The sequence below is a fragment of the Calypte anna genome, chromosome 2 (assembly GCF_003957555.1).
Source record: "Calypte anna isolate BGI_N300 chromosome 2, bCalAnn1_v1.p, whole genome shotgun sequence".
Lineage (NCBI taxonomy): Eukaryota > Metazoa > Chordata > Aves > Apodiformes > Trochilidae > Calypte > Calypte anna.
In genome coordinates, this window is record NC_044245.1 from 6,286,424 (window position 1) to 6,311,887 (window position 25,464).

The window sequence follows — 25,464 nt, forward strand, 5'->3', positions numbered from 1 at the left end:
TTTTCCTGAGAAGTCTACTCCATCACCTCATCACTTGTGCCATTTGAAGATTTGCTTTGGAAGAAGAGGTTCAGATTCAGATTCAACAACACAAAATATTAGGATCTATCAGCAAGCCAGGTCCTTCCCTCTCACTGGAGATCTGAGACTCATTTGCAGGTTGCCATCATGCAAGGATTTCCTCCTGCCTAAGATCTTGGATCACCTGCAGGCTTTGTCTCTGATTCGAAGTTCCCATCCAGCCTCACCCTCTTTCTCAAGACATTATCAGCTCTTTATTTTTTACCCTACAGCCACTGTGTAGGATGTCAGGTCAGTGCCTTACCCTCTGCAGCAGCATTTAATGTGCCTGAGGGATTTCAAGGATCCCCTCAATTTTCTCTTTTTTTGCACTAAACACACCCAGTTCTTTCTGTTTTCCAGTTGCCTATGATACCAAGGGAAAACAAGCTTTGTACAGTAGCTGAGTATCTGTTTATTCAGAGTCATTAAAAGATTTTTGGGTTGGTTTCTTTTTTGGTTTTTTTTTTTTTTGGTTCTGTTTTTTTTTTCCATTTCTTAATATATCATCTATGTTCAGGTGCTTAGAAATAGGAACAATTTTCTCTATGGCATAAAACCTTTAACTCTCAGTGATTTTGTTTATTAGTTAGCGTCTTGCACGTTGCCATGGCAACTGGATTCACTTGCTTTCAGTCTCAACAGGAACCATGGTCAGCAGCAGAAAACCCCACTAAAGTCACTCATTTGTCTCCCATTACCAGCATATCCGAGTCCCAGTGTGCTCGACAGGAACTTTTCATATGCCAATAGAAGGCCTCAAATTATAATTTATCTGCATGAAAACCACCAATGATTTTTTTATAACTATTAATTGAGACAATATAAAGCCTTGAGGTGCACTCTTCAATGCAAAATGCAGGCCATAGCCATCACCAGGGTTTTGTGATGTGCCCCAATCCAGAGAAGCTCGACTGCTCTTTCTGGAGCAGGCATATACATCACAGACATCTCACATAGAATTACAGGATACTGGTGAAAGGTGACCTCATAGAAAATTGGGCCAAGGCACTTTGGGGCCTGATCCAGCTCCCGTTTAAGTTAGTGTGAGTCTAAAATCTATAAATAGTGCTGTGAATGTTTTCCAGTACTTTACTGATAGCCAGAGCAGAGCTCTGAGCACAAGAATTAATGCAGTGTGGAGGAGACTGACCCCCAATCGCTGCTTCAGTCTCACTGCAGTGAGATAAATGCTATTTTTCTGGTGGATAAATCACTTAACTCAAGAAGTAACTATCCCAGAGGTGAGAAACACATGACATAGTTTCCTTTTCCTTGAGGGCTGGACTGACAGTCGCATTTCCATGCATAGATGGTCTACAGAGGTTCTGACAACCATTCAAGTTTGCCAACATGATATTAAACTATTTGGTGCCCCACATGTCAGTGGCTAATGGCAAAATATGGTCAAGAGTGAACTCTTCTCTCCCTACATGCACAGGACTCATGTAAACATTTAGAGGACACATAATATCCTCAGGAGGAGTAGGCCAGGTGAGGACAATAATGCTGCAAGGCACACTCTATGCTTTTGGTTTTGTTTTTTTTCCCCCTGCTCACTTCCAGACTGTGCATGAAAGCCTCTGAAGTTCTGTAGGTGATTGCCAACATCTGGTGTGGATGTCATAGTGAATTACACTAATCCTTTCTCACATCTCAGGAGGAATGGATGGTGTCCTGGGATCTTGCCATTTCTCATTGTTTGGTGTTGCTTGCATTTTCTGTGGTTCCTGAGTTGCATTTGAAAGCTGGTTATTTGATTAACCTCTGGATGTGTTAATTTCTACCTCCATTAACAGGAATGTCCGAGTCAAATCCTTCTCGCTCTTTACAGAGATCAGGCTGCCTATACAGCCTTCATTCCACTCATTTTGGTGATCTTGTTGTGCAAGCAGGATTTGTCCTGGAAGTGTGGAAAGAATTCAGTGATTCAGGAAAAGCCTGCATCGATTACTCCATAGGGAATAAACTAGAGACCTATTGTCATTAATAAGTGTAGATGTTACTCAGCTTTGGATCAGATCCTCAATTTTTGCTGCATGCTGCCTGGTTTAATGTTTGCCTTGCAAGAATTAAGTAAATGCCTTTAATGCCCCATAAATAATATTTTCTATTAAGCTCCGTTGCAGTGCTCTCATTGGCACTATTTCAAAAGAGGATTATTTATCTAGATTTAACAGTGCTCTACATTTGAATACATCTAGCATTGCTTTTACAGAACAGGGGATTGATTCAGAGAAATGCAAAGCACCTGCAAGAGTTTCTGGGTGTCCTTATTTCCCCTTAGCCCTTCCATTTCTGAGGCACAGAAAGTTTAAATGAATGCTGATTTAAATTTCCTTATCCAGTGGTTTGTGCCAAGCCACTTGATGGATGCTACTTCATTTTGAGGGGGGTGGCAAATTTTGTTTTTAAAGGGAAAGAAAAAAACCAAACCAAAACCCAGGTGGATTGTAAGTGTACCACTCCCCAGATAGATTTTCTGGAAAGTTTTAATTAAAGATCCAGAAGGCAGGCTACAAGTTCTTTTTGAATGTTCTTTAATTATAGCAACTGCAATATTAAATCAGTCTCTTCTTAAACTCCTACAATGTGTATTCTACTAAAAAAAAACAAAAAACAAAAAAACAACAAAAAAAAGTAAAGCAGAAAGCTCTCTCATAAGGAAATTATTTGATACCTGCAAGGAGTGAACTTGTAAAATATAGTATGGGATTACTATTCTATTTAAAACCCTAGTAAGTAAATTTGAAATGAAATGACCTTGAAATAAACAATACTGGGGCCTGGTTTTGAAAACAGATAGTCTTTATAGGTTGGTCAAAATAATATATATATTATATATGTATATTATATATCTGTTATATAATATATCTATTATATATTATCTACATATAATACACATAATACACATATAATATATAAAATCTATATATATATTATAGGTTTTGTTTCCTAGTGTTATCCATATTCATATTAGGACTCCCATTGTCCTTGCCCATGTGAGTAGGATTAATTAGTGTATTTAGATGACACAAATGTAGCCTCCAAGCTTACATTTGTATTACAAACAAATAAATGTGTTGCAGTCATCCACAGAGGGTACAACATTAAAGGATTTGTGGTTTGGCTCTTTCTATTTTTTAAGACTCAGTTTGCATTTGGACTTCCCAAGTTTCACCAGCTTCAGTGGAGAAACCTCAGCCAATGATGAGAATAATCAAAACCTATTCAGAATATTAAGTAAAAAAGAAATAAATTCTAGTGCATTTACAAGTTATATTTCTTTTCCCCACCTGTTTAAGACCTGATTGTCCTTCAGGTCTTACATTCTTCACTCTGGATAAGGGTGAGACCCCAGAAAGGCCTTCAGAATTGAACTACAACTAAAACTAGTTTCATCTCTGGTAGGAAATTCATCTAAAACTGTATTATCAGAAGAGTTATAATTTTTATTTAGGTATAAAAATAGGTAGAAAAATCTGCAGATAGCCTCCAAAATTCAAAGCTGGTCATCTTCTAGGTACTTGAGTAGAACTGACCTCATTTGTGGAATCTCTTTGTGATGAGGAGTGAAGATAACATGAAAACCCAGCTTTTGCCTAATGTTTATACTGCAATATTTTTTCCTTTAGTTTTTAATAGAGCAAGGACCTGTCTAGCCTCTCCCTCTTTGCCATGCCACAAACTGGCTTTCAAGAGGTAAATAAGGAATTTAGCTGAGAAGGGGGCCACGCACACCTGGCGGGTCATTCCCTTTCAGTTAAATTGCCATTTTTAGAAGCTAATACAACTTGCACATTATGCTAAAGACAGTACTCTATGTAGGAGTGGAGTATTTTAGGCTGCTGGATGCAGGGAATGCTGGACCTGTTGGCCATTCTAGCAGCTCCTTCTCCTTCGAGACACTATGATTTCTCTCTTACTTTAACCACAGAATTTTAAGTGAGAACAAAAACCCATTTTGCCTTCCCATGAGTCGTCAACTACATTTTCATTTTATTTTAAATTATACAGCACTAGCTCAACCTTTGTGGCTGCCAAACTCTTCAGGGTGGAATTCCAGAGAACTGAGATTTAATGTGTATTATCATATTCACTGAGCACACCAATGTGCTTCTGAGGAGTGCCCAGAAGAATTCCTCCTGTTTCCCTCTGCATTTTCTTTTTTTCCCTTTAATTCAATTTCTCTTACTACTGGTGACCCTGATTATCAGAAGCACGGCTTACTATTTATTGAGTATTAATTAAATATAAGTAGGAGAGACACAACAAAATTGATACCATTATGCAGCTGATAGTAGTGTCCAACTACTGTATGCAAGCTCAGAAGACTCTTTTTTTTTAAAAGTGTATTTTATCATATTCATATAATATTCAATCAGCTCAAATAGTTGTGATCTCCAGGAACACTTCAAAAGCAAGTGATATTACGTGAGAAAAAAGTATCATTACTTAGAGCTGTATATTTACAGAATAGTAAACTGAAGCTAGTGTTACAGGGTAAAATAACACAGAAGCTAATTTGGGTGACCCAAGCCTTTGGTGTTTACAAAAAGATGATTTATCTACCTTGGCAGCATATTATAAAATTATTAACTTCACCCAGGTAATGTGAGAGCCTCAGGTTGTTTTACTCAAATAGTTTCCACTGGATTTGTTTGATTGCCCATATTATTTGGCTTATTTCTGATCCAAAATTCTTGTTGTCTTAAGCAAATAAGTTGAAGGCAGAGGAATAACAGTGGGCTGGATTTGACACTAAAATATGTAAAACAATCAGGAAAAAAAGAGCATTTCCATACCTCTTTATCTGTTTATGTGAGGGATAAAGTTATCAGACTCACCTGACTGATTTAAAGCTAATTCATTTTCTCAAAATTCAATGGGATTGAGGCTTTATAGACTTTACTACATCTCCATGAAAATATGACATTCCTTTTTATTTCAACCATTAATAGATTTGTATCTCTCTGTTCACCCCTCCAGTTCTTTCCCTCCATTTTTAAATCAGTGTTTGTGTAACAGTAATACCAAAACGAGGCAAATTAGGCCAGACTAACCACTCATAGTGATCCCATATCTCTCGTTTTCGCTGTTCAGTCACAAACATGTAGTAGAAACCTTCAGATTTCCCCTTCCATGAAGATTTTCTCATGAAAAGTAGCTTTCTGCAGACACGTTTCAGCCTCTCAGTCTATAAACTCTTGGCTTTTATCTCCCTAGGACTGAAGACCATTGTAGGGGCTCTTATCCAGTCTGTTAAGAAACTTGCTGATGTGATGATCCTGACCGTTTTCTGCTTGAGTGTCTTTGCCCTCATAGGCCTCCAGCTCTTCATGGGCAACTTAAGACACAAGTGTGTCAGGGACTACACCAAGTTTAACTCCACCAATGGCACATTTTACTTGGATGGTAGAATGTGGAACAACTCAGAGGAATTTCTTAGTGATCCAGGTAAGCTCTTTTTTACCTTTTCGTTTTTTGTTTTTCTTTTTTTTTGTTGTTTTTTTGTAATTATTGTTTGGGGTTTTTTTATTATATTGACCAAAATCTAGATGTGAATCAACAAATGCAGCATTGTGTGGCTACTGGCTCTTCATGATAGTTTCAGAACATCTAGGTAGCTTTTCCTGATCCCTGCAGTGCTGGGATCAGTTCATGCTGAAAGTTCATGTGGTGCTTTCCTCTAGTACAAACTAAGATCCTTGTTGCATCATTGATGATTTTCACAGTTTTAGGCTGTCTCATGATATTTTTCTTAAATTTCCCTTTTCTGGCATTAGGTAATCACATGAAAAATTCAACTCTGGGTCTGGTTTGTACACTTTCTTTTAGACAATTTGTAGCCCTTGCGTTTTCTACCAAAACTGTTAAAATTTGAATTACAGGTCTCAAAAAAATCAAAAAACGAAGCAGAGCAATTCAGTATTTATTAATCTGAAAAATCCCAAGAGTATTTCTTAAAGGAAATTATATGCTACTAGGGGTCCAACTCAGATAATGAGTTGGGCCATCCTGCAGTATCTGGTGCTCTGATGTTTATTATCAAAAGGCTTGTTTTCTAGGCCAAAGCAATTTTTAATACTCTACAGTCTGCTATACTTTGAATTACAATGAAGTGGGTTCACTGAACTTATTTATTAACATAAAAAAAAAAAAAAGGCATTTCATGTAAATAAACTTCAGAATGTAAACAAGTGGCCCAGCTCTTGCTGCTCCAAAACCCTCTGAGGACTCACACCAATTGCAATGGACATGGATTCACATCTAAAACAATTCAGTGAGGTTTTGGAGGGAAGGAAGCAGCCAGACTGATGTGCTTTTGTAGGAACTTATAACCAGAAACGTTTGGTATTTTATTTCCTTTGGGGAGAAGAATGAACCACATAATTCTCATTAACTGGAAATTTGGCTGGGAGGAAGAGACATGGTGCCATGGGGTACCTCTGCTCTGATTGTGTGGACCCCACAGTCCTTATTCCTGTATTTCCAGCCACCTGCTCTGTAAAAATCCTGAGCCTGGCTCCTGGAAGTTGCCTGGCTTGTTCTAGGGCTCTGTTGATCACCTGGCACAAGGTTGCCTCCAACCTCTGCTGGCTTCTCAGAATCATAGAACTCTAGAGCCAGGCTGTGTGGTCCAGAGATTGGACCAAGGGCAGTCCCTCCATTCCCCACTGGTGACTTCTGGCTTTTCTGCTCGCTTTTTCTCTCTCCAGTCTGAGTGGCCCTGGAGCAGTGATGTTGGAAAGGTTTTGTTGAAGGAATAAAAAGCTAAGCAGTGGTGTCCTTAATGCATGAGGCTCTTGATGCAGTATGAAGCATCTTGATGCAGCTCATGAAGCTCTGCCTGTAGGAGGGCCATGTTTGGGATTTTCCTGGTTTGAGAGGACCAGGAGAGACAAACTGTGACCGGACTGATCCTGTCCATCAGGTTATGTGTTCGTTCTCTCTGTACCAGAGACTCTTTTCTTCTTAAATGGGAAAAACTCTTTGACAGAATCAAAACAACATGCTGGACCTTTGCTGGCTAGTGATGAGCTTGCTGACATTTCCCAACCCATAGTATCTGTTGTTCCAGCTTAAAGAGTAGTGGTAGTGAAGACATCTCTGCACCTATGGTGGATTAAGGCACTTCAGGGTTCCTCCACCCCCAGATAACCAGCAGCTGTGTGAGGCTGTTCTCACAGAGGCATTAAGAGAGAAAATAGTGATGGCTGGAAGTATAAATCCCTCCAATAAAGGCTAAGGGATGAAATGAAGCTGTGAAGATAGTGTAGAAATGGAAGTCGGGTAAATGCACCACTGGATAGTCTGTATTTAAAAAAATGTGTATTTTTAGTTAATATCAGGGCCAGCTGCAGCACTGCTTTGAATGGGAGGAAATGTACAGCTGCTTCAGCATACCATGAACAAGTTTATTTGTGTGGTCCTGATATGGGGAGAGGGGAGATAGTCCCATAAATCCATTTAGTAAATCCAGCAATGGTTAATATGGTCATGAAAATGTACTCGTAATCGGTGAAAGGGATTTACCTATTACAAAGATAATCATCTTGGTGAGATAATGGACTAAAGTGAATTAAAGTTTGACCATGTGATATTAATAGTAACTAATAATATCAATGAATGTTTTCCTGTTTTCATAGTATCTGAAAATAGAGACAGGGTGCATTATGGCAAACAGCAGTCAAGTAGGGAGGATGGACAAAAATGGTTTAAATAGTTGAAATGTTGAGTCAGTGCAGCTGGCCACTGAAGAACTAGAATAAAAGTAGCTTTATAGGAAAAATGTACTGACCTCTGAATAAGAGTAATTAAGTGTTCCTCGAAATGCTTGAGAAGGTGGCTTAGCTATTAGGCTGCGAGGGGACAGTATGTAGTAGGATTTGCTTTTAATGTTGACTGCTGCACTAAAGTGATTCAGAAATAAAAGAACTGGCTCATTTTGTAACTAGATGGGATAGTGCTTTATATTTCATCTTGCATAAGTATTATGGTGAAATGAAGTGACTGTTTAACAAGAGTAGTACTGACCACAATTTAATAACAGGCCGAATTTCAAGTACTGCAGGGAATTAAGCAATACATGCAGTTAGATTAAAGTGTAGGCAGACCAAATTAGATAAAAGGAGGAATATATTAAGAAACAGAGTAGTGTCAGTGTTTATTTTGAAGAAGAACTAGAGAAGAAAATTGGCCAGCATACTGAGATAGTAGAGTTCACTCGAAGGGAGCACTGACAATTACAAAAGCTCTTTGGAGAGTTCAAAACCAATGTGCCTGAGTCACTTTGTTTGGAACAGAGATACTAATCTGCAAAATAGAAACCTGAAGTACTTTCAGCAATTCATAAGAATACTTAAAAAACAATGATGTGAAGAAATAAAGCAGAGAAAAACACTCAGAAGCAAAACTGGAAAAAAAATAAAATTGTTAATTCTGTTCATCAGGACACCAAAATAGAAAATCAAAACAGGGTGATATGCCAGTACTTCTTTTCTTTAAGAACAAAAGTTTGATTTGGATTCTTTGAGAGAGTTTTTTTATGTTTTAAAGGAGAGCAAGGAGCCTGTGAAATGGCATCAACCTCCTCCTTTTTTTGCATGAATGAATAAACAAAAAGTGGAAACCCTTAAAAGGGTAATATAATGAAGAACTGCCTGATGCTGGAGAAGAAATAGCTGACTTACTCATGTTATGCAAAGAAAGATAAGAACTTGGTTTACATCCACAGTTTACATCCACAGCATTATAAAAATTATGTGATCAGTATATCAATATCAGTAATATTGAGCCATCAGTTGTCTTTAGGAGAGCAAGTGCTTTCAAAATACCAGCTGACTGAAAAACTGCAAGCTTGATTATAATACTGTTAAAGATATCTAGGAAAGCAAGCTTGAAAGTGTGTCAGGGGTTGTGGTGTTTAAATTTGTGAAGCTTTATGAACGTGTGAGTCAGCCAGGGTTGAAAAGTAGATATCAGATATGGCACTGACTTAGAGGGAGAAAAGATGGACCCATGGACTGAGTGTGGTTGATTCACATGGACGATGACTGTGGAATCTTTAATGTCTCTTCTGTATTCTACTACTAAAATGGATTATTGGCTAGTCAGTAAGTAGTAAGTAGAAATCTGATTCTAAATAATATGTTCTATTGTATAGCAGGACTCAATGTATGTGCTAAACACATACGGAAAAGCACATAAGAAATAAATCTGAAAATATATAGTAAAATTATTATAAAATCAGTTTTGAAATTATAGTCTCAAGTATTTTCTTTTTCTTTAAACTAAATACCCAACTTAAGACACTCCAAAAGGTCCCTGTTTTCAAAGTGTTTTGAAATATATGTTTTCTCTCAAAATCATTATCTTGTAAGGTAGAATAAAGCCCTGTAATTTATTTTAGGTGTTCCTGTCCAAGGTATTAAAAAGAAATAAATAAAAGAATACTTAAAGTTTATTAACCTTTTATTGGGAGGAATTAGCTGCCATTCTTATAACTTAAAAAAGGACTTTTCAGGTATTTTAATTTTTCTCCCAGACTAATTTCTGACATTCTTTTCATGGCAATGATTTTTCTCTTCTTCTGAAATCAAACTGTGAAGTTACCAAGGGATTGGAGAGAAAAAAAAAAAAAAAAAAAAGAAATATAAAAATCCATGTGTAAAGATAAATGTAATATCTGTTTTGTCATCTCTGGTTAGACCAGGGAAGGCTTATTGTTGCTTCAGATTTATATGTAGAAAAACGTATAAGTGCATTAAATGCATGAGGTTAAGATCCTTATTTCAGGTACCTACTCTTTGCAGCTCCTAATGACATCCAACAGTGACAAGGGGAGTGGAGAAGGAACTTTCTGACCCTGCTTTCTTTTCTGTCCCACGATCACACTAAACAGAGTAGGGAGATGGTACAAGTACCCCAACCTTGTCGGATGCCTAAGGTTGAGGCATGTGAGCACTTCTCAGAGATGACTTTTGGTTGCATCTTAATAGTGGTCTTGTGGTACTTGAGGAGGGATCACAGGCTTATGAGAAACAGCTGGTCTTGCAAATGATGTGATTAAAACCTGAGCCTGTCTGGCTTCTCACTGGGTAAAGCAGGAGGGTTCCAGGCCAATGTTAAATAATTCCAGAGTCTTTTCACATCCTCTTCTGTCATGTCCTAGGTGTAAGGCATTGTAGAAATAAATGGGAATGGCTGTTGAGGCATGTATCTGGGAATATATACACATTTGTATGGGTGTATATCTTCCCTAAGCTCTGTGCCTGATTATTAGCTCTGCCTGACAAATTGCTTCATTTTTGCTTTCAGAATCACTGAAATGGAACCATATGAGCAGTTTTTTCTGAAACTGTATGAAAAGTGTATAGAAAATAACACTGTCCAAGCCAGATAATAAACGTGGCAAGTTTGGGGAGAGCTGAGGTGTTTGAGATGTTGTCTGAGGTGGTAATAGAAGACAGCGAGTGTTTGATGAGCAATTATGGAGGTGGGAGGAAAGAGGGAAGCAATAAATCAGGTTGCGACTGGAATAGGTGTTTTATTATGCATGATTGTATGTGAACCAATGATTAAGACAAAGAACCTCTCTGGGCTTTCAGACTGTGCTTGTCAGCATGGAATCTATTCACGTTACTTCACCCTTAACTGTAAATATTGTGGCTTTGTTCGGGTGCTGTGGATCTTTCGATAAATAGATTCATAAATGCTCAAACATTAATGCTCTGATGTGTTATTAACATGGCTATTGTACCTGTGCACTTTAGTGTTTTAAGCTAAATAGAAAAAGGCCCAGTGGAGGAAATACTGGGATCAGAAAAACATAAGAGTTGGTATTGTTGTATCCAACAGTCTTTTGCCAACCATTCAGTAGGAAATTGTTTTCACCTTGTGGTGGAAGAATAAGTTCTTATCTTGGAGAAGTTAAACAGGAGGATTTGACACCCATACGGTTTGGGTTTTTTTCTCTCCCATCACTGCATTGCTGCACACAGAAAAGAGAGAACTACTAGAGGAAAGATCTGCCAGGGAAGATTAAGACTGAATTTTTTTCAGAGTTTTCCTGCAACTTCAAACCATTTATAAGCTACCAAAATCATATACCACTTGACTCATGCAATGCTGTTCAGAGAGGCATTTGAACAGACCTTGTCCATGCTCTTTGGAGCCTGTCCATGGGCTTCTGCATGCCCTGGGTTCAGCAATGATGTGCCTTGCAAAGGTGGGAGGTAGAATTCTCTTAACCATGAGCAGTCAGTCCAGGTGTTCCATGATCCCACCAGAAGGGAATGTCTTTCAGTGCTTCTTTCCCTTACTGCACTGCTTTTAAGGATAAAGTAAATAAATATTTTCTCTTGACATTTTTCATCAACACTGAATACACCTGGGTGAGATGAAGAAGAAATAGAGGAATATCCAGGCTCAACCTGGTCTTGCTGTACCTATTGCAGCATCTGACTCCAGCACAGATGGCCCCACGTGTTCCAGATGAAATCAGTACAGCCTGAAGTATAGGTATTTTTCTAAATTTTTATTAACATTAGATATTATAATTTTGCATATCATTATCTACATAAGCAACAAATCTCTCTCAGTGTTTTGGCTGCAGGAGCAGCCTGCAGCAGTATCTTCAGCAGCTGACATGGCAAGTATAGGGAAATATATTTCCTTTATCTTTACTTTTGCAATTTCCTCCCCTCCCCCCTTTTTTTTTTAATCTTCCATTTCCCCTTTGTTATGACATTCTGTGACCAGATGCACACAAAGCTCCCTGTTCTTTCCCCAAATCCAGGCTGGTTTTGATTTTGATAGCCACTTCTGTTCTAAGATAAAAGGATCTCAATTTTTTCAGTTTTTCCATTTTTCAGTTTTCCTTCTCATTAAACTTTTCCCAGTCATTCTTACTACCTGATTCTCAGTCCCCTCCAGACCAGCATTAGTCCTACTGAAAGCAATGCTGAGTTTGTTTTCTGAATGAGACAAACCAGTGGTTTGTGTGTTGGTTCTTGTATAGTGCTCCATCCTGTTCGTCCTGCCTCTCAGTATTACTCTTTTCATATTACACAGAAGTTTTGACTAAGGCTGTCCCTGAAAAAATCCCTATCTCTCACCTGAACTGATAGAAGAAAATTTAAAACTTAACAAGATTATGGATGGATGAGATTTTTTCTCCTCCTCTGCTTTACTTCACATTCTGACAATATAATATCTCAGTTTGAATTTCTCCACTCATTTTTTGTTCTTTTCTTTTTTTTTTTAGTGAGCTAGGCCCTCTAGTCTTCCTCAGTCAGTCTTGGCCTTGGACTTAATTTATATGTAAAATACTGTGTAGAGTAGATTTTGTCACCTCTCTCCTAACCCTCTCTTTCCCTTGTACATATAAATGCAATAAAGTGGTGCAGATACAGCCCTCTGTTAGCTTTCAGAGATACTGCACATTGACTTTTCTTCTTAACCTTTGTCTTCTGTCTCTTAGTCAGTTTTTGATCCAATTCACTTATTTTCTTTACCCCAGTACAAACAGGAGTATTTTTCTTCTGTTTTTTTCCTGGCATCTGTCTGTAACCACAAATGCATTTGACCCCTGTAGCAGCTTTTGATTTTAATTCCTTTGTGCGAAACATATTAAAAAACCCCCACTGAAACACAAAAACCTCTACAAAAATTCCAGAGAGCACACTTCAGCATTTTGCTGCCTATCCATGTGAAGCACATGTCTGGACAAGTGGTACTAAATATGCAGCCTACAGCCCTAAGAGCCCTTTGAGCGTGGGTCTGCGTGACTGGTCAGACACAGACAGACACAGGAGGAGGTTATCTGAAGATGTTTAAAAGCCAGCATGTGTATTTATTGCTAGTCATTGTCTCCTCTCTTGTCTTCCTTGAGATGCTCATGGACTTGGCATGGTCCCCAAGCCAATTTAACAGCAACTAAATTATCTGGTCTGAAGCTTAAAATGCTCCTAGTGTGTTTTTCCTTCCCTCCTGATGTGCTTTTCCATCCCCCAGACCATGCCAGCAGCACAAACCAGGGACTGTGGATCTCTGAGGCTTTCAGAGCTTCTTCCTAGTGCACAGGAGCCATCTTATCAGAGGGCATGATTGATATTTTTAGCATTTTTATTTCTAAGAGGAAAAAAGCTGTATGATTGAAATTGGACATCCTCTTCTTTGTGCTAGTGACTGCTGAGCCCGGGCTGGGAAATAGCTTTTTTGGCTTGTGTCAAATGGGAGAAGCACTGACACGATCTACCAGAGACGCTCAAGCTTAAGGAGACCACTTTCCTCCACGTGGTTGTGTGGTTTTCTATGATGTCTTAGCCCCTCAGTATCTCCCTAAGGAAAGCTCATGCTCAGAACTGAGGGCTGTGTCATAGGATTGTCCTGGTGGGAAGAGACCTTTAAGATCTTTGAGTCCAACCAATAACCTAATGCTACTGAGTCCAGCACTAAACTATGTCCCTGCAATTACCCAAAGGTCCCATAGTAGCCAGTCTTTAATATAAGATCCTCAAAAACGTCTGGCTGTGTGGACTTTGCCCCTCTACCCACCCAACCATCCTCCCAATGACTCTTCCGGTTCCTTTTTTAACTCAAGTTTTGAAAATGTCCTCCCAGACACTTCTGGGGTAAGGTGATGGGAGAGAAGTGGCCCAGAAGAGGGGAAAGAGGGAGGGAAGGATGGAAAGCAAGAGGGAGAGGAGAGGACCCCAAATCCTGTGAAACCCAGCAGAAGGTCTGTAGCAGATAATGCCAGGGGACAGCAGAGGAGAGGCAGCTCCCCTGTCACAGGGTGAGCCACAGGAGAGTAACTGATTATTATAATTATTTGCAACCCCTTTTAGCAGGGAAGAACTAACTGGCAGTGCCATTTATTCCTAAGCATTCTTCCCTAATAATACCCTTAATACAGCCTGTTCCATCGCTTTTGTGAGGCATGTTTTTCATCTTCAAACTCAATTTCATTTATTAGAGACTTCACTGTGTGTGACACAGTGTGCACACAGAAAGTGCAGCAAGGACTGGTTTTAATTACTGTGTATTACCAGGAGGTGCAGTGTGTGTGCCCCAGTGGGCGAAAGGGTGAGGAGGGGGTGTCATCTATTTTGTTGCTGTGTCACGTGTCACAACTGGAAGGTGATGGGGCTTTCTGAATGGCATTTTAAATTTGGAACCGAGACATCTGGTGGCTGTTGGTGCTCCCTGCCAGATGTAGCACAAGGGAGAAACTCTCCGACCAGCGAGCACCCGTGTGGCTGCAATAAATAGTCTGAGATAACAGACACCTCTCTGAAGTTTTTGTTAGAAAGTCATCCAGAGGACTCTACTCTGGGTAGTGACTGGTGGTATTTGAATGCTGCTTGTTATGCAAGTATGATAATATACGGGGTTTTTTCAAACTGGAGTCAGTTTGTAGTAAGATAAGCCAAAATATCATTCAGTTGGGTCTTCGAAGGAGGAACAGAAGCTGGACTCAGAGTTTTTTGACCCCTCTTCTTGCTTTCTGACCTGGAGAACTTTCCTTCCCTTGGCACAGCAATGAGGAGGACTCGTGTTACTGTTATTTCGTATTACTGAAATATAGATGAGTTTATTTGGCAAAAATGGAGTAAATAATGTGTTACTGGCCAGAAACCAATATGAAACAAGTGTTATGCTGACAATGTATTTTAATTTATTTTAACATGATCAAATAGTAATCTTACTCTGGAAATCCCTGTAGAAAATTTCCTGGGAAGCATTGTATACACCATAACTGTGGTATAAAAATATTAGAAAACATGCTCAGAAAATAAAAAAAAATTCCTTTGAAACAAATAATGGCAAGTTCCATAAAGATTATGGAACATAAATGCACACATAAAAATACATTGTTTTGGCTTGATTTTTAAACATTGAAAGAAAAATATTCTATGGATGTTTTCAGTCTGGTTTCCATGTTCATTTTGTTAGTTTCCAACTGACATGCAGTAATTTTGCAGTGAAAAAGCTGACAAAACAAAACCTAACTGGAATCTCCCAAGACAGTGAAAAAGTCGTGTTTTCAGGTGGTGCTGATCATGTTTCAGAGAGAAAGTCATACTCTAAATAAGAGGGACTTCTATTTTCTTTATCCACAGTAGAGTTTAGTGATGAGAAGCTGAGGCCATGGGTTAATATGACATCAAGGCAGTTTGTTCTTATAAGAGTGATGGCTGCTTGCTTCCTAAAGACCTCAGATTGCCAAGCATGTTTGATCAAAATCCAGACCCACTTGCTTTGAATGAACAATTGATTGTTGTGTGTTGGATAATACAGCACTTTGTCTTCTTGTGTATAATATAATGTCTTCATATATTACTAGGGAATCAGCAATTCAGCTCTTCCTCCCACTGAGCTTTAGCATGATAGCTGTGACACTGTTGACAGTTGCAGACTCCATTGTGAGGATATATCCTGGCATCTACGTGCCAGTTCTTCAGCTTTAGTTTCATTGCACTCTTTGGCACCTACCCTATTGTTCGTTTTAGAAATGTACATGCTTAATACAAGGGTGGACATCAGAATTTTGTATTTTCTTGAGATTTTAAATTTAGTATTTTCACAAAGAGTCTCCTCTTCATCCATACTTCTGTTCTCTGACACTTCTCATCTTCTGAACTGGTTGACCAGGAGATGTTGTTTCAGTCTTCAACCAGCACTGTGCTCCAGAACTTCAATTATCCTATGAAGGAAGCAATCCAAAGACTGTAACATATCTATGGTCCTCCTGTACTTAGCACTTGGAGTATGAAAAGTTGCAGTTCCCAGAGAGTAGTGCATTGCTAATTCAGGATACCCCATGTGGTGACCATTTCAGAACTTCTGCAGTTGTTTGTCTGTCACTTAACTCACAGTCGTGCCATATTTCCTCCCTACCCCAAAGTTTGGTGGGTTTGTGTCACTATGCATCCCAAATAAGATACCATCTGTCCCAAGGAAAGGAGAAAACTTTCTCCAGTGAAAGTAAAGAGTGAAAGGAGATGGGAGACCTGGCATAAGCTGAACATGAGCCAACAGTGTGCCCAGATAGCCAAGAAGGCCAATGGCATCCTGGCCTGTATCAGGAACAGCATGGCCAGCAGGTCCAAGGAAATTATTCTGCCCCTGTGCTCAGCCCTGGTGAGGCCACACCTCGAGTCCTGTGTCCAGTTCTGGGCCCCTCAGCTTAGGAAGGAGATTGAGGTCCTGGAGCGGGTCCAAAGGAGGCAACCAGGCTGGTGAAAGGACTCGAGCACAGATCCTATGAGGAGAGGCTGAGGGAGCTGGGGGTGTTCAGCCTGGAGAAGAGGAGGCTCAGAGGAGACCTCATCACTCTCTACAACTCCCTGAAAGGAGGTTGGAGCCGGGGGGGGGTTGGTCTCTTTTCCCAGGCGACTCTCAGCAAGACAAGAGGGCATGGTCTTAAGTTGTGCCAGGGGACGCTTAGATTGGATATTAGAAAGAATTTCTTTACAGAGAGAGTGATCAGACATTGGAATGGGCTGCCCCAGGAAATAGTAGATTCTCCATCCCTGGAGATATTTAAAAAGAGACTGGATGTGGCACTCAGTGCCATGGGCTGGGAACTGCAGCAAGTAGTGGTTCAAGGGTTGGACTTGATGATCTCTGAGGTCCCTTCCAACCCAGCCAATTCTATGATTCTATGATTCTATGATTCTATAATCCTTCCTCCATTTGTGGTGACTGCTCACAGACTTTTAACCCTATTGAACACTTGGGTGTTGCTGTCAGTCGACACATTTCTATAGAAAGCCTGCATGTAAGGCAAAGTGGAAAAGCATACAGTCTGAGCTGGATCTACACTCTGATAACTTGTGAACACCATCACGTGCCCTCCTAACCACAAGCTCATGGACAGTAATTCCCTCCTGGCATGCAGCAGGGCAGGGCTTTTCCACTGCTCGCAGCTTACTGAGAAAGCCCCAGCACATCTGTTCAGTGGCTTGAGCCATTGAGCATTCTTTGCATAGCCTGCCTAGATAAGCTGTCACTCTTGATTTTTAAAACATTTCACAACAGACCTAGAATGGAAAACCTCTTCTCACCATCATCTGCAGAGGACCTCTGCTTACAAACACGTGCTGTGCAAGGCTGCCACCATCATGGCTTATGTCAACAGAGGATCACGTCCCCCTCTGCTGCAGCAAAGTACATGGATGTATTTACCCTTCATGAGACATCTGATGTCCTCTGGTTTGCATTTATAATGTTTCCAGTTCAAAGGATTTATCAGTTTTCCCATGCCACCACTCAGGTTTTAGAGATGCTCCTTAGAACCCCTCTTTTCTTCAGACTATGGAAAACTGGTTTTGCTTAACCTTTTGGGGAGGAGTTGCCCTCCTGTTCTTTCTTTGAATTTTAAACTTTGTTGGTTGAAGTTAGAAGAGGGAGTGTGTACATGAAGGCTTTTATTAGCCCATGATGCTAATTTCCTTAAGCCTCATTGATACTCAAACAGAGCACTTAGATATAACTTGCTCCTCTGAGTCTCCTTCTAGAAGTGTCTGTCTCTCTGTTACAGATGATTCTGTTGATAAATATTTGTCTTTATGAATACTTGCTTGTTTGTTTGATCTTTAACAGGGTGAATTTTTCTGTTTCTTTTGCTTTATAATGTCTGTTTTCTATGAGAAGAATCCTCCAGATTGGAGGAGTGGGCTGCTTTGTTGTTATTATTACATTTTGACTTAAAGCTGGTTGTATTTTTAACCTGTGAGTCAGGAATCTCACAAATTTCAGTTAATATGTATCTTATCAGTATAGAACCTAAGAGTTATGGGAGGTTTGGTGTCACTACATAGTGCTGGACTGAATTCAGTAACTATGGACTCTGCTAGAAAAGCCAAACACTGCCCTTATTAAACTGGTCAGAACTGGAATATGAACACCAAATGCTTAAAGAGCTTTGAAAATACATATAGTTTGTTTTTTTGCAATTTATAGAAGTTAAAATTGGCAAAACAAAAGCATACCATTCAGCTCTCAACTACTGTCCAACTTGAATTTGCTGGGTGGTGGATGAAATTTGTGAATATTTTCATTCCCAGACTGTACTTGTTAAAAAGCCATTTCTTTATTTCTGTTGCAGTGAACTATTTCATAAAAAATGGTACAGAGGATGTGTTACTGTGCGGCAATAGCACTGATGCTGGGTAAGTGCTTTAAAAATATCTTCAATTCTGGTTTATTTTTGTTGTAGTTCTGGGGCAGTTTTTTTCAGCTATTTTTTCTTCCATTCTGTCCACTTCTTACCAGCATGAAGTAGGTATTTCCACTTCTGTGTGTCAGTTGCAATAGGAGAGAGGATAATAGCAATACTGTGCATAGTAATACAATTTTCTGAACTGCAGGGAATAGAAGTTTGTGTGTGTCACTTATTGTCACTTATCCAGGTCTAAAATCTTTAGGGGCCTTATTACAGCTCTTTTTCAACACTTTTAAATTTCTCAGTTTAAGAAAAAAAAAAACAACAGTGAAAACTGAGCAGCACTTTGACTGAGTGTAGAGTATTTTAAAGGAAATGAAAGAGGAACAGAAACAGAAAAGCTGGAGGGATTTAGACTGATGATGAATTTTGGGCTTCTGGCAAAGGGAGATAAACAAATCAACAATTGCTGGTCCCCAAAATAACATGCTTTGGAGATTGGAAGGTACTCAGTTTTGAGCTGCAATCTACATTTGTACATGATACGTTTATAGACTTTGTTTATTTAATTTTCTTACAGTATAGACAGTGAAGAGGTTCAAAATAATTCCTGTGCTGTACTTACTCAGCATAAAGGATTTTGTTCACATCCCTACCATCTGCATATGATAATTGTCCCTCCTGCATCCAGTCCTCAGTGCACTGTCTGAGTCTGTGATTTTGTTTGGCAAGTTTGCATGATCTTGATGGAAATGGAAGTGGTCAGAAGGGAAGGAGAGAGAAGGTATCTTGTGTGAGCAGAGAAGTTCATAAGCTGTGCTAGGATTGCAGTCTATCAGGAGTTGTAGGAAAAAGAAGGAAAAACCTTTAGAGTGGTGGGATGGATGAGCTTTTGATCTACATATGTGGAAGTACTTTAGGTGGATGACCTTGGTCAAGTGAGGGGAGTTGAGATGATCTGTGATCTGCTGTTGGAGGGAGATGTTTCGAGATGTTAGCATTAAATGGGGAAGACTGAAAAGAATTAGGAGATGTGAAAAGGGACATGTGTGCACTGGGAGAGAGGATGATCAAGAGAAGATAAAATATCAACTTGCTTATGGACATGAGGGTGAAAAGAGTCACAGGGTCTTGGAAGGAGAAGCTTTGCTTTCTGCTGCCACTGTCTATAACTTTATTTGCATAAAACAAAATGTTCCCTCTCCATGTTTTGTCTGTCTCATCTGTGTTGCCAGTCTAATTTGCACTGTAATCTCCTTGGGTAGAGGGCCATGCTTTTCTCTTTGCTTGTTCCAAGGAAGGTACAATGTCAGCATTCATCAATTAAGAGCTTTTTTGATTGCAATGCACTGTATTTACCCAGGCTCAGGCTACTGAGATGCATACTGGGGACTCCAGGATTTGACAGTCTCCCTGTGCTGGTTGACTTCAGCCTTCCCTAGCCCATAGGCAATAATGTTGAGGAAGAAATGTTCTGCACAGCATCCCCATTTTGAATATGAAATATTCTACATTATTCTCTGTGATGATCTGAACTGCAGTGGTGTCCAGCTGCTAAGGTCATAAGTCAAAAGGGTTGATTAGATTATAGATAGTTTGTGGGGTAGATTGGTGACTGCTGTTTTGGAATTGCTGAAATAGTGAAAATTTTAATACCAATCCAATATCCATGGAGTACCTATGTATTAGTAGCTTGTTTAAAGTTATAGGTTGGTTTCTAGCAAACCATATTAGCAAAACCACTCTTACTTCCTTCCCTAAAAAGCCAGTAAATTGCAAAGTGACAGCAAAAAGCCATGATTAGACAAAGTGTCCAGTGGTGTCACTATGGCCATGGGAGAATCACAGCCTGAAACAGACAGAGGAAAATTTCCAGCTCTTATGTATAGGAGGAGAAAAATCCCACCCCCGTGTTTGGAGTCCTAGTGCTCTAAAAGCTGTCAGGGTTTGTGCCAATGAGGCAAACTCATTTCCCCTGTGTTAATCAGTTCTTCTGTCTCTTGATGGTTTAGTTTAATATTTAATACAACTGGGTAAAGTTTGGTTTTAAATGCCTAAAAGTAGGGAATAAATATTCCTACTTACACTGTTTTACAGCTCAGGACTAGCAAATATTGTCTCATTTGCTGTACTTTGCACAGAGTTCCTGTCTGTCATGCTGTTGCTTAAAGATGTGAAGATAATTAGGAAGATGATCCTAAGGTCTCAGGGGACTTGCAAAGCCATGTATTCCCACCTGGTAGGATAGAGAGACCATTGTTTATAGGCTGACATATCTAAGAGTGGGATTTGTTTTCTTTTATCCTTCAGTGGTCAAAGCAAGTGCTTTCAATAGTAAAAAACAAACCTAAATGCATAGGGACAGGTTCTGGGGGGGGTGTTTCAAGAGTGAGTGGATGTATCAGATTGTGGTTTCCCCATCTATTAGTAAAGAAATAATTGAGAAACAAGAATGCTTTACATTGGGAACCCACTAAGACATCTGGAAAGGAAAGACAGTTTGCAAGGCTGTGTCTGAGTGCTCACAGCATGTTTCTGCTCCCAGTTTGGAGCTTGAATTTAGCAGCCTCTGGGGGAGGCTGAGGACCCAGAGGAAATGTGGGGGAGGGTGGTGTCATGTGTGCACTCCTGGAGGGATCTGGTGTTGAGTGAGGAATATCTGTGTTGTGGCCAGGATATTAAACCTCGAGGTAACTGACAAGGGCATTTTAGTGCATTTTTAAAAGCATGTTAATGATACTCTGAGGTTTGGCTGGTTGCTGTTGTTACAGAAGAGTGAAAAAAAAAAAAAAAAAAAAAAAAGCTCAATCTACTATGGCAGCTATTAGGTGCTGAGACTCAGATGGTCTGATGTAAGAGTGTGTAGTGATTGAGACTGCAACTTGATCTGGAGTAGCATGCCAAAATCAGCAGGGAAATTATCATCAGTGGATGCTATATCACAGACAACCTAATTATCTCCAAGGTGGGGGCTTTATTACATTACCAGGAGGGACTGTTTTCTGAACAAGCACCCAAACTGCCAATAAAGCAGGAGGTAATGGATCTAGCTAATGTTGATCCAAGTTCAGAAGGGATTTGAATATATGTATGTCACTCAGCAAGCAACAAACATGTTTCCAGTACTTTAACTGGTGACTGGAAGAAAAAAAATATTTGTTTATGCTTTTAGGGATGCTCAAGCAACCTCAAGAAGCTACTGTAAAAATCACTCTGCAGAGAAACGATAAGAATGTCAAGGAAATTACAAAGCTGGTCAAGGACTAACCTGTCTGTGGGGTTTTCCTTGTGATGCATCAGAAATTTTCTTCAGGTTACCTGAAATTCTATTTTTCTTCATTTAATCAAATAGAATGTTTGTGTTGTTTTTCATTTTTGTTTGGCCAGCTGCATTTTCCCCCCTTGATCCACTGCAAGAATTTGCTTTTTATTTACAGAAACAGAGTCTGATGGAAACAAAAAGTAATGTTTGGAATAGAGAGAAAATCAAATGATTGTGATCAAAGATGTTCTTTGGCTCAAAGTGAACGCCAGTGACGTGTGTTCAGTGTTTCACAACAAGCACCTTCAGAGCACTAAGTTAATGGAAAAATCTTTTGCTCTGAGATGTGTGTCACAGATTGGTCAGATACTGGAAACAGTGTTAACAGCAGAGATTCTTTTAATAATAATAAAAAAAGTGGTATATGTTCAGAATTGTTCATGTTTCTAGGTGAGTTTTGGCACAATTTCAGGTTTTTTTAATATGATTTGGTTAAACAAATGGAAAATACTCAGTCTAATTTTCAAAGGCATTACAAATTCTATCAATTTACCTTTCAATTTAATTCCCAATGTAGTGGCATACTGAATTTTAAACATCTTATTTTAGCCCTGAAGAAGATCCAATACAAACATTTGGAAGATCTTTGCTAGGATGAGGAGCCAAAAGCTGCTTTAGACTTGGTGAAATCCAATCTTGGCATCAAGTGGACTTTGCAGGTGTGCTTTGCAAGGGATGCAGAACAGGAGGTAACAGCAAGCAGCACCAGACACTGCCTGTAGTTGGGCAGCACAGGCCTTTTGAAGGCATCAACCTTCTTGCATCAAAGTGGCCCTTGAGGACAAAACTGTGACATATCCACAGTTGAGTATTTATGGTGCCAGTGGCAAAGGGAAGGGCCTACAGGTGGATGTAATGCTGTGGGGTGTGCTCAGGGATGTACAGCAAGGACAAACCCAGGACCTCTCTGCCTGGCCCCAGGCAATGGGACATGGCCAACAGCTGTCAGGAGATGCAGTGCTGATCCCAGATCCAAGGGGACATCCCACTGGAGCACATCAGCATTCCCTCAACCAGGCACTGCCCTGTTGCCATCAGCAAGTGAGCTGTGAGAACCATGTCACAACATTCTGCCCATGCAATTATGGTTGCTCCTTGGCTATTCCCAGTTTGGTGAAATGACCAATACTGCAGGGCCCTATCCTTCCCCAGAGTAAAGTCTTACGGGGGCTGCAGCAGCTTGGGATTGTCTGTTGACAAAAAAGGAAAATACATTTCAGCTCTAAAGCATTTCCACTTTTATCCTACTGTCATTTCACAGGGACATGTTTCTGCTGTTCACAGAGTGCTTTTTTACTTCCTTGTCTGCCTAAAGGTTTAGAAGAGCAGGAGAAACAGCTAGGAAATTTTTTTTGTTAGGAGAAAGAGAAACAGACAAGATGCTATCAATGTGCAAATTAAACAAGCAGAGAAGAAGAAAAAAAAGAGAAACTTATCTGTGTTCTTTTAACTTTTTCACTTGCAACTACAACAGGGAGCTGGCTTTTTATACAAATCTGCATGTTTAAAGTTAATCGTGTCCCCTTCAAATCTCAAGGTCAGATGCCTTTTTTTTTTTTCTTTTTTTTTTTTTTTTATATTCCACATGTTATGTTCTGTATATTCAGCTCGTGGCCAGGAATAGTCTATGAGATCATACTGGCAATGCAAGCACATTTGCATAGTGTCTGAACTGATATTACCAAAAAGACTAGTGAACAGGAAGGGAAGCAGCCAGTAAAGCTGCTTCAGGATGCAATAAGAAAGCACCTTTGGCAACTGCATCCTAGTAACTGTTGCTATAGAAACTTTAGCTACCTTTATCATCACTATGACCTTGATTTTTCTTAACAGAGTACATTAAAATAATGTACAGCATGGGGCAAGATTCTGTACAGTTTGGTAAATTCTGCTATCACTAAACTTATTGCACGGATAATGGAAGGACCATGTGGTGTTACACTCCTCAAAGTTTTTGAGTGAGTCCTAACTCTTTCTAAAGTATCAGCAGAGCAAAAGTTTGTTTCCTTTTGTGTTATGGTGTTTTACTAAGGTAATTAATACCAACACATAAAATTGCATCAGATGCCTGTTTTCAAAGGCACCATAAGTGCTGAAAGCAACATTTTTATGGTAGGTTCTCCACGCCACCATGTTGGCAGTGTGTCCATTATGGCATCTACAGTGATGCAGCACTTTGATCTCTCTGAGCTGTAGTAACATTCCTTTGCCTTTGTACATTCTCCATGCAGTGATTTAAAGTCTCTTGTAAAGTCTTATCACAACCCTCAAGGGCAGAGAGGAAACATGCACCTTACTGAGCAGCAGTGCTGCTATCAGCTGCTGCCACCAACACTACTTTGCACAGCCCAGTGCTGCAAAGCCTGGAATGCTGTGTATGTCTGCCAGAAGAACATGCCAAACAGCATGCTCTCCCACAGCTCTTATTTCCCTGACTACAAGAAAATGTGCCATGTAACACAATCCCAGCTGTGCTGGAAATTGGGGAACTGCAGCAGAGAATAATGCACCCAGCTGGTTCTTTTCTTTTGCTGCTGGCAATTCGGATTGCTGCAGCTCTGATCTTAAATCTGTATTTTATTACTATTATTGTTATTATTATTATTTCATGTCTTAATATAAGAAGGCTGCAGATTCAGGCCTTGTTGTGATGGGTGATGGACAAATAGGGTGAGAAGAATCCCCCTGACTTGGAGAGTCTGCATGCCAGACATAGAAGCCCATGGATGGGTTGGGGTGAAGATGATGCTCGAGTGGCTTAGTCACATACTCTGGGAGTGAAAGGAATGGGTGAGGTCAGGGGAAACAACAAGTTGCAGGTGATCTCTGGACTAGCCAACTTTCTTAGGCAGGTTGTGGTCTGGAAGTGCACATTTAACTTGCTGCATGAGTGGTTACATCCCAGGGAATGGACTTCTGGGGAGTTTCAGCACGTGTGTAGTGGGACTGGTGTGTTCACAGCACACTCCAGATTCAGTCCATTGGGACACAGGTGGAGAGTGGGAAAGGCTTGAAAAGTGGGTGGGGAAAGGGGATACAGTTCCTAAATGTGACGTCTTCAAATGTCACCAAAGGGAATATTTAGGGAAGAATGAAGTGTGTTGTTTGTGTTACCTGTCACCAGAGCTAACAACCTAATAACACCCCAGATTAGTAAGAAATATTAACAAACACCACCAACCTCCAGACTGGACAGAATACCTTAAATAAGTTTAACTGGATTCTGATGCAAATTGCATGAACTCCATCTACTCTGTGTTGGTTGCAGTGATGTGAATGAGGATGCTTGGGTGGTTCTTATGGTGAGAAAACTTCTCACTTGAGTATGACAAAAAAAAAAAAAAAAAAAAGCAAGTATTTCACCTGAAAGATGCTTCAGGGGGAATGGGCATAATCTTAGGTATTATATATAGGTTTAAGGGCAACAGTAACAGTCCCCATCCTAGGGATAACTCGTGTATTGTGAAGATGATGCCTCTGGTTAAACAGCAGCAGTAGGGATCATATCCAAATCCACTCAGTTCTTAAGGATGGGTAATATTACCTCTTAGTCAAAGCTGTAATAAGCTAATCAGCCACATGAGAGAAGCAGACTGACTATGGGCGACTGTCTTCATTAAGCACTCATCTGTCATTATGTTTATGATGATAAATTATTGTCCTACATTTTGGTTGATGGGTTAGACAGAAGATCTGGTATCTGGCCACTGGACTGAGTCAGGAGTAATGAGAATTTGCTTACCTTGCTGCAGCATGAAGTGTAAAAAAGCCACATAGCAGCTGAGGAAGTTTTTTCTCTCACTGTGAGCATGAATGGAGCAGTCTGACAACTCAGGCTGAAACCAGGGCTTTTCCACCTGCCTGACCAAACAGCCAGTGTGGGAGGCTGAAACTTTTTTCCTGGATA

General features: G+C 39.9%; 1 protein-coding gene across 2 annotated transcripts in view; it reads left to right on the forward strand.

Annotated features, from left to right (window-relative positions):
- The window catches only part of LOC103534760 (sodium channel protein type 5 subunit alpha-like), a 167,475-nt gene that overhangs the window by 18,498 nt on the left and 123,513 nt on the right, over nucleotides 1-25,464 (forward strand). For both annotated transcript variants that reach the window (XM_030444105.1, XM_008500749.2), the window contains exons 6-7: nucleotides 5,287-5,517; nucleotides 18,179-18,242. In XM_030444105.1, the coding sequence (XP_030299965.1) occupies nucleotides 5,287-5,517; nucleotides 18,179-18,242 (295 nt within the window). The remainder of the gene's footprint in view (nucleotides 1-5,286; nucleotides 5,518-18,178; nucleotides 18,243-25,464) is intronic.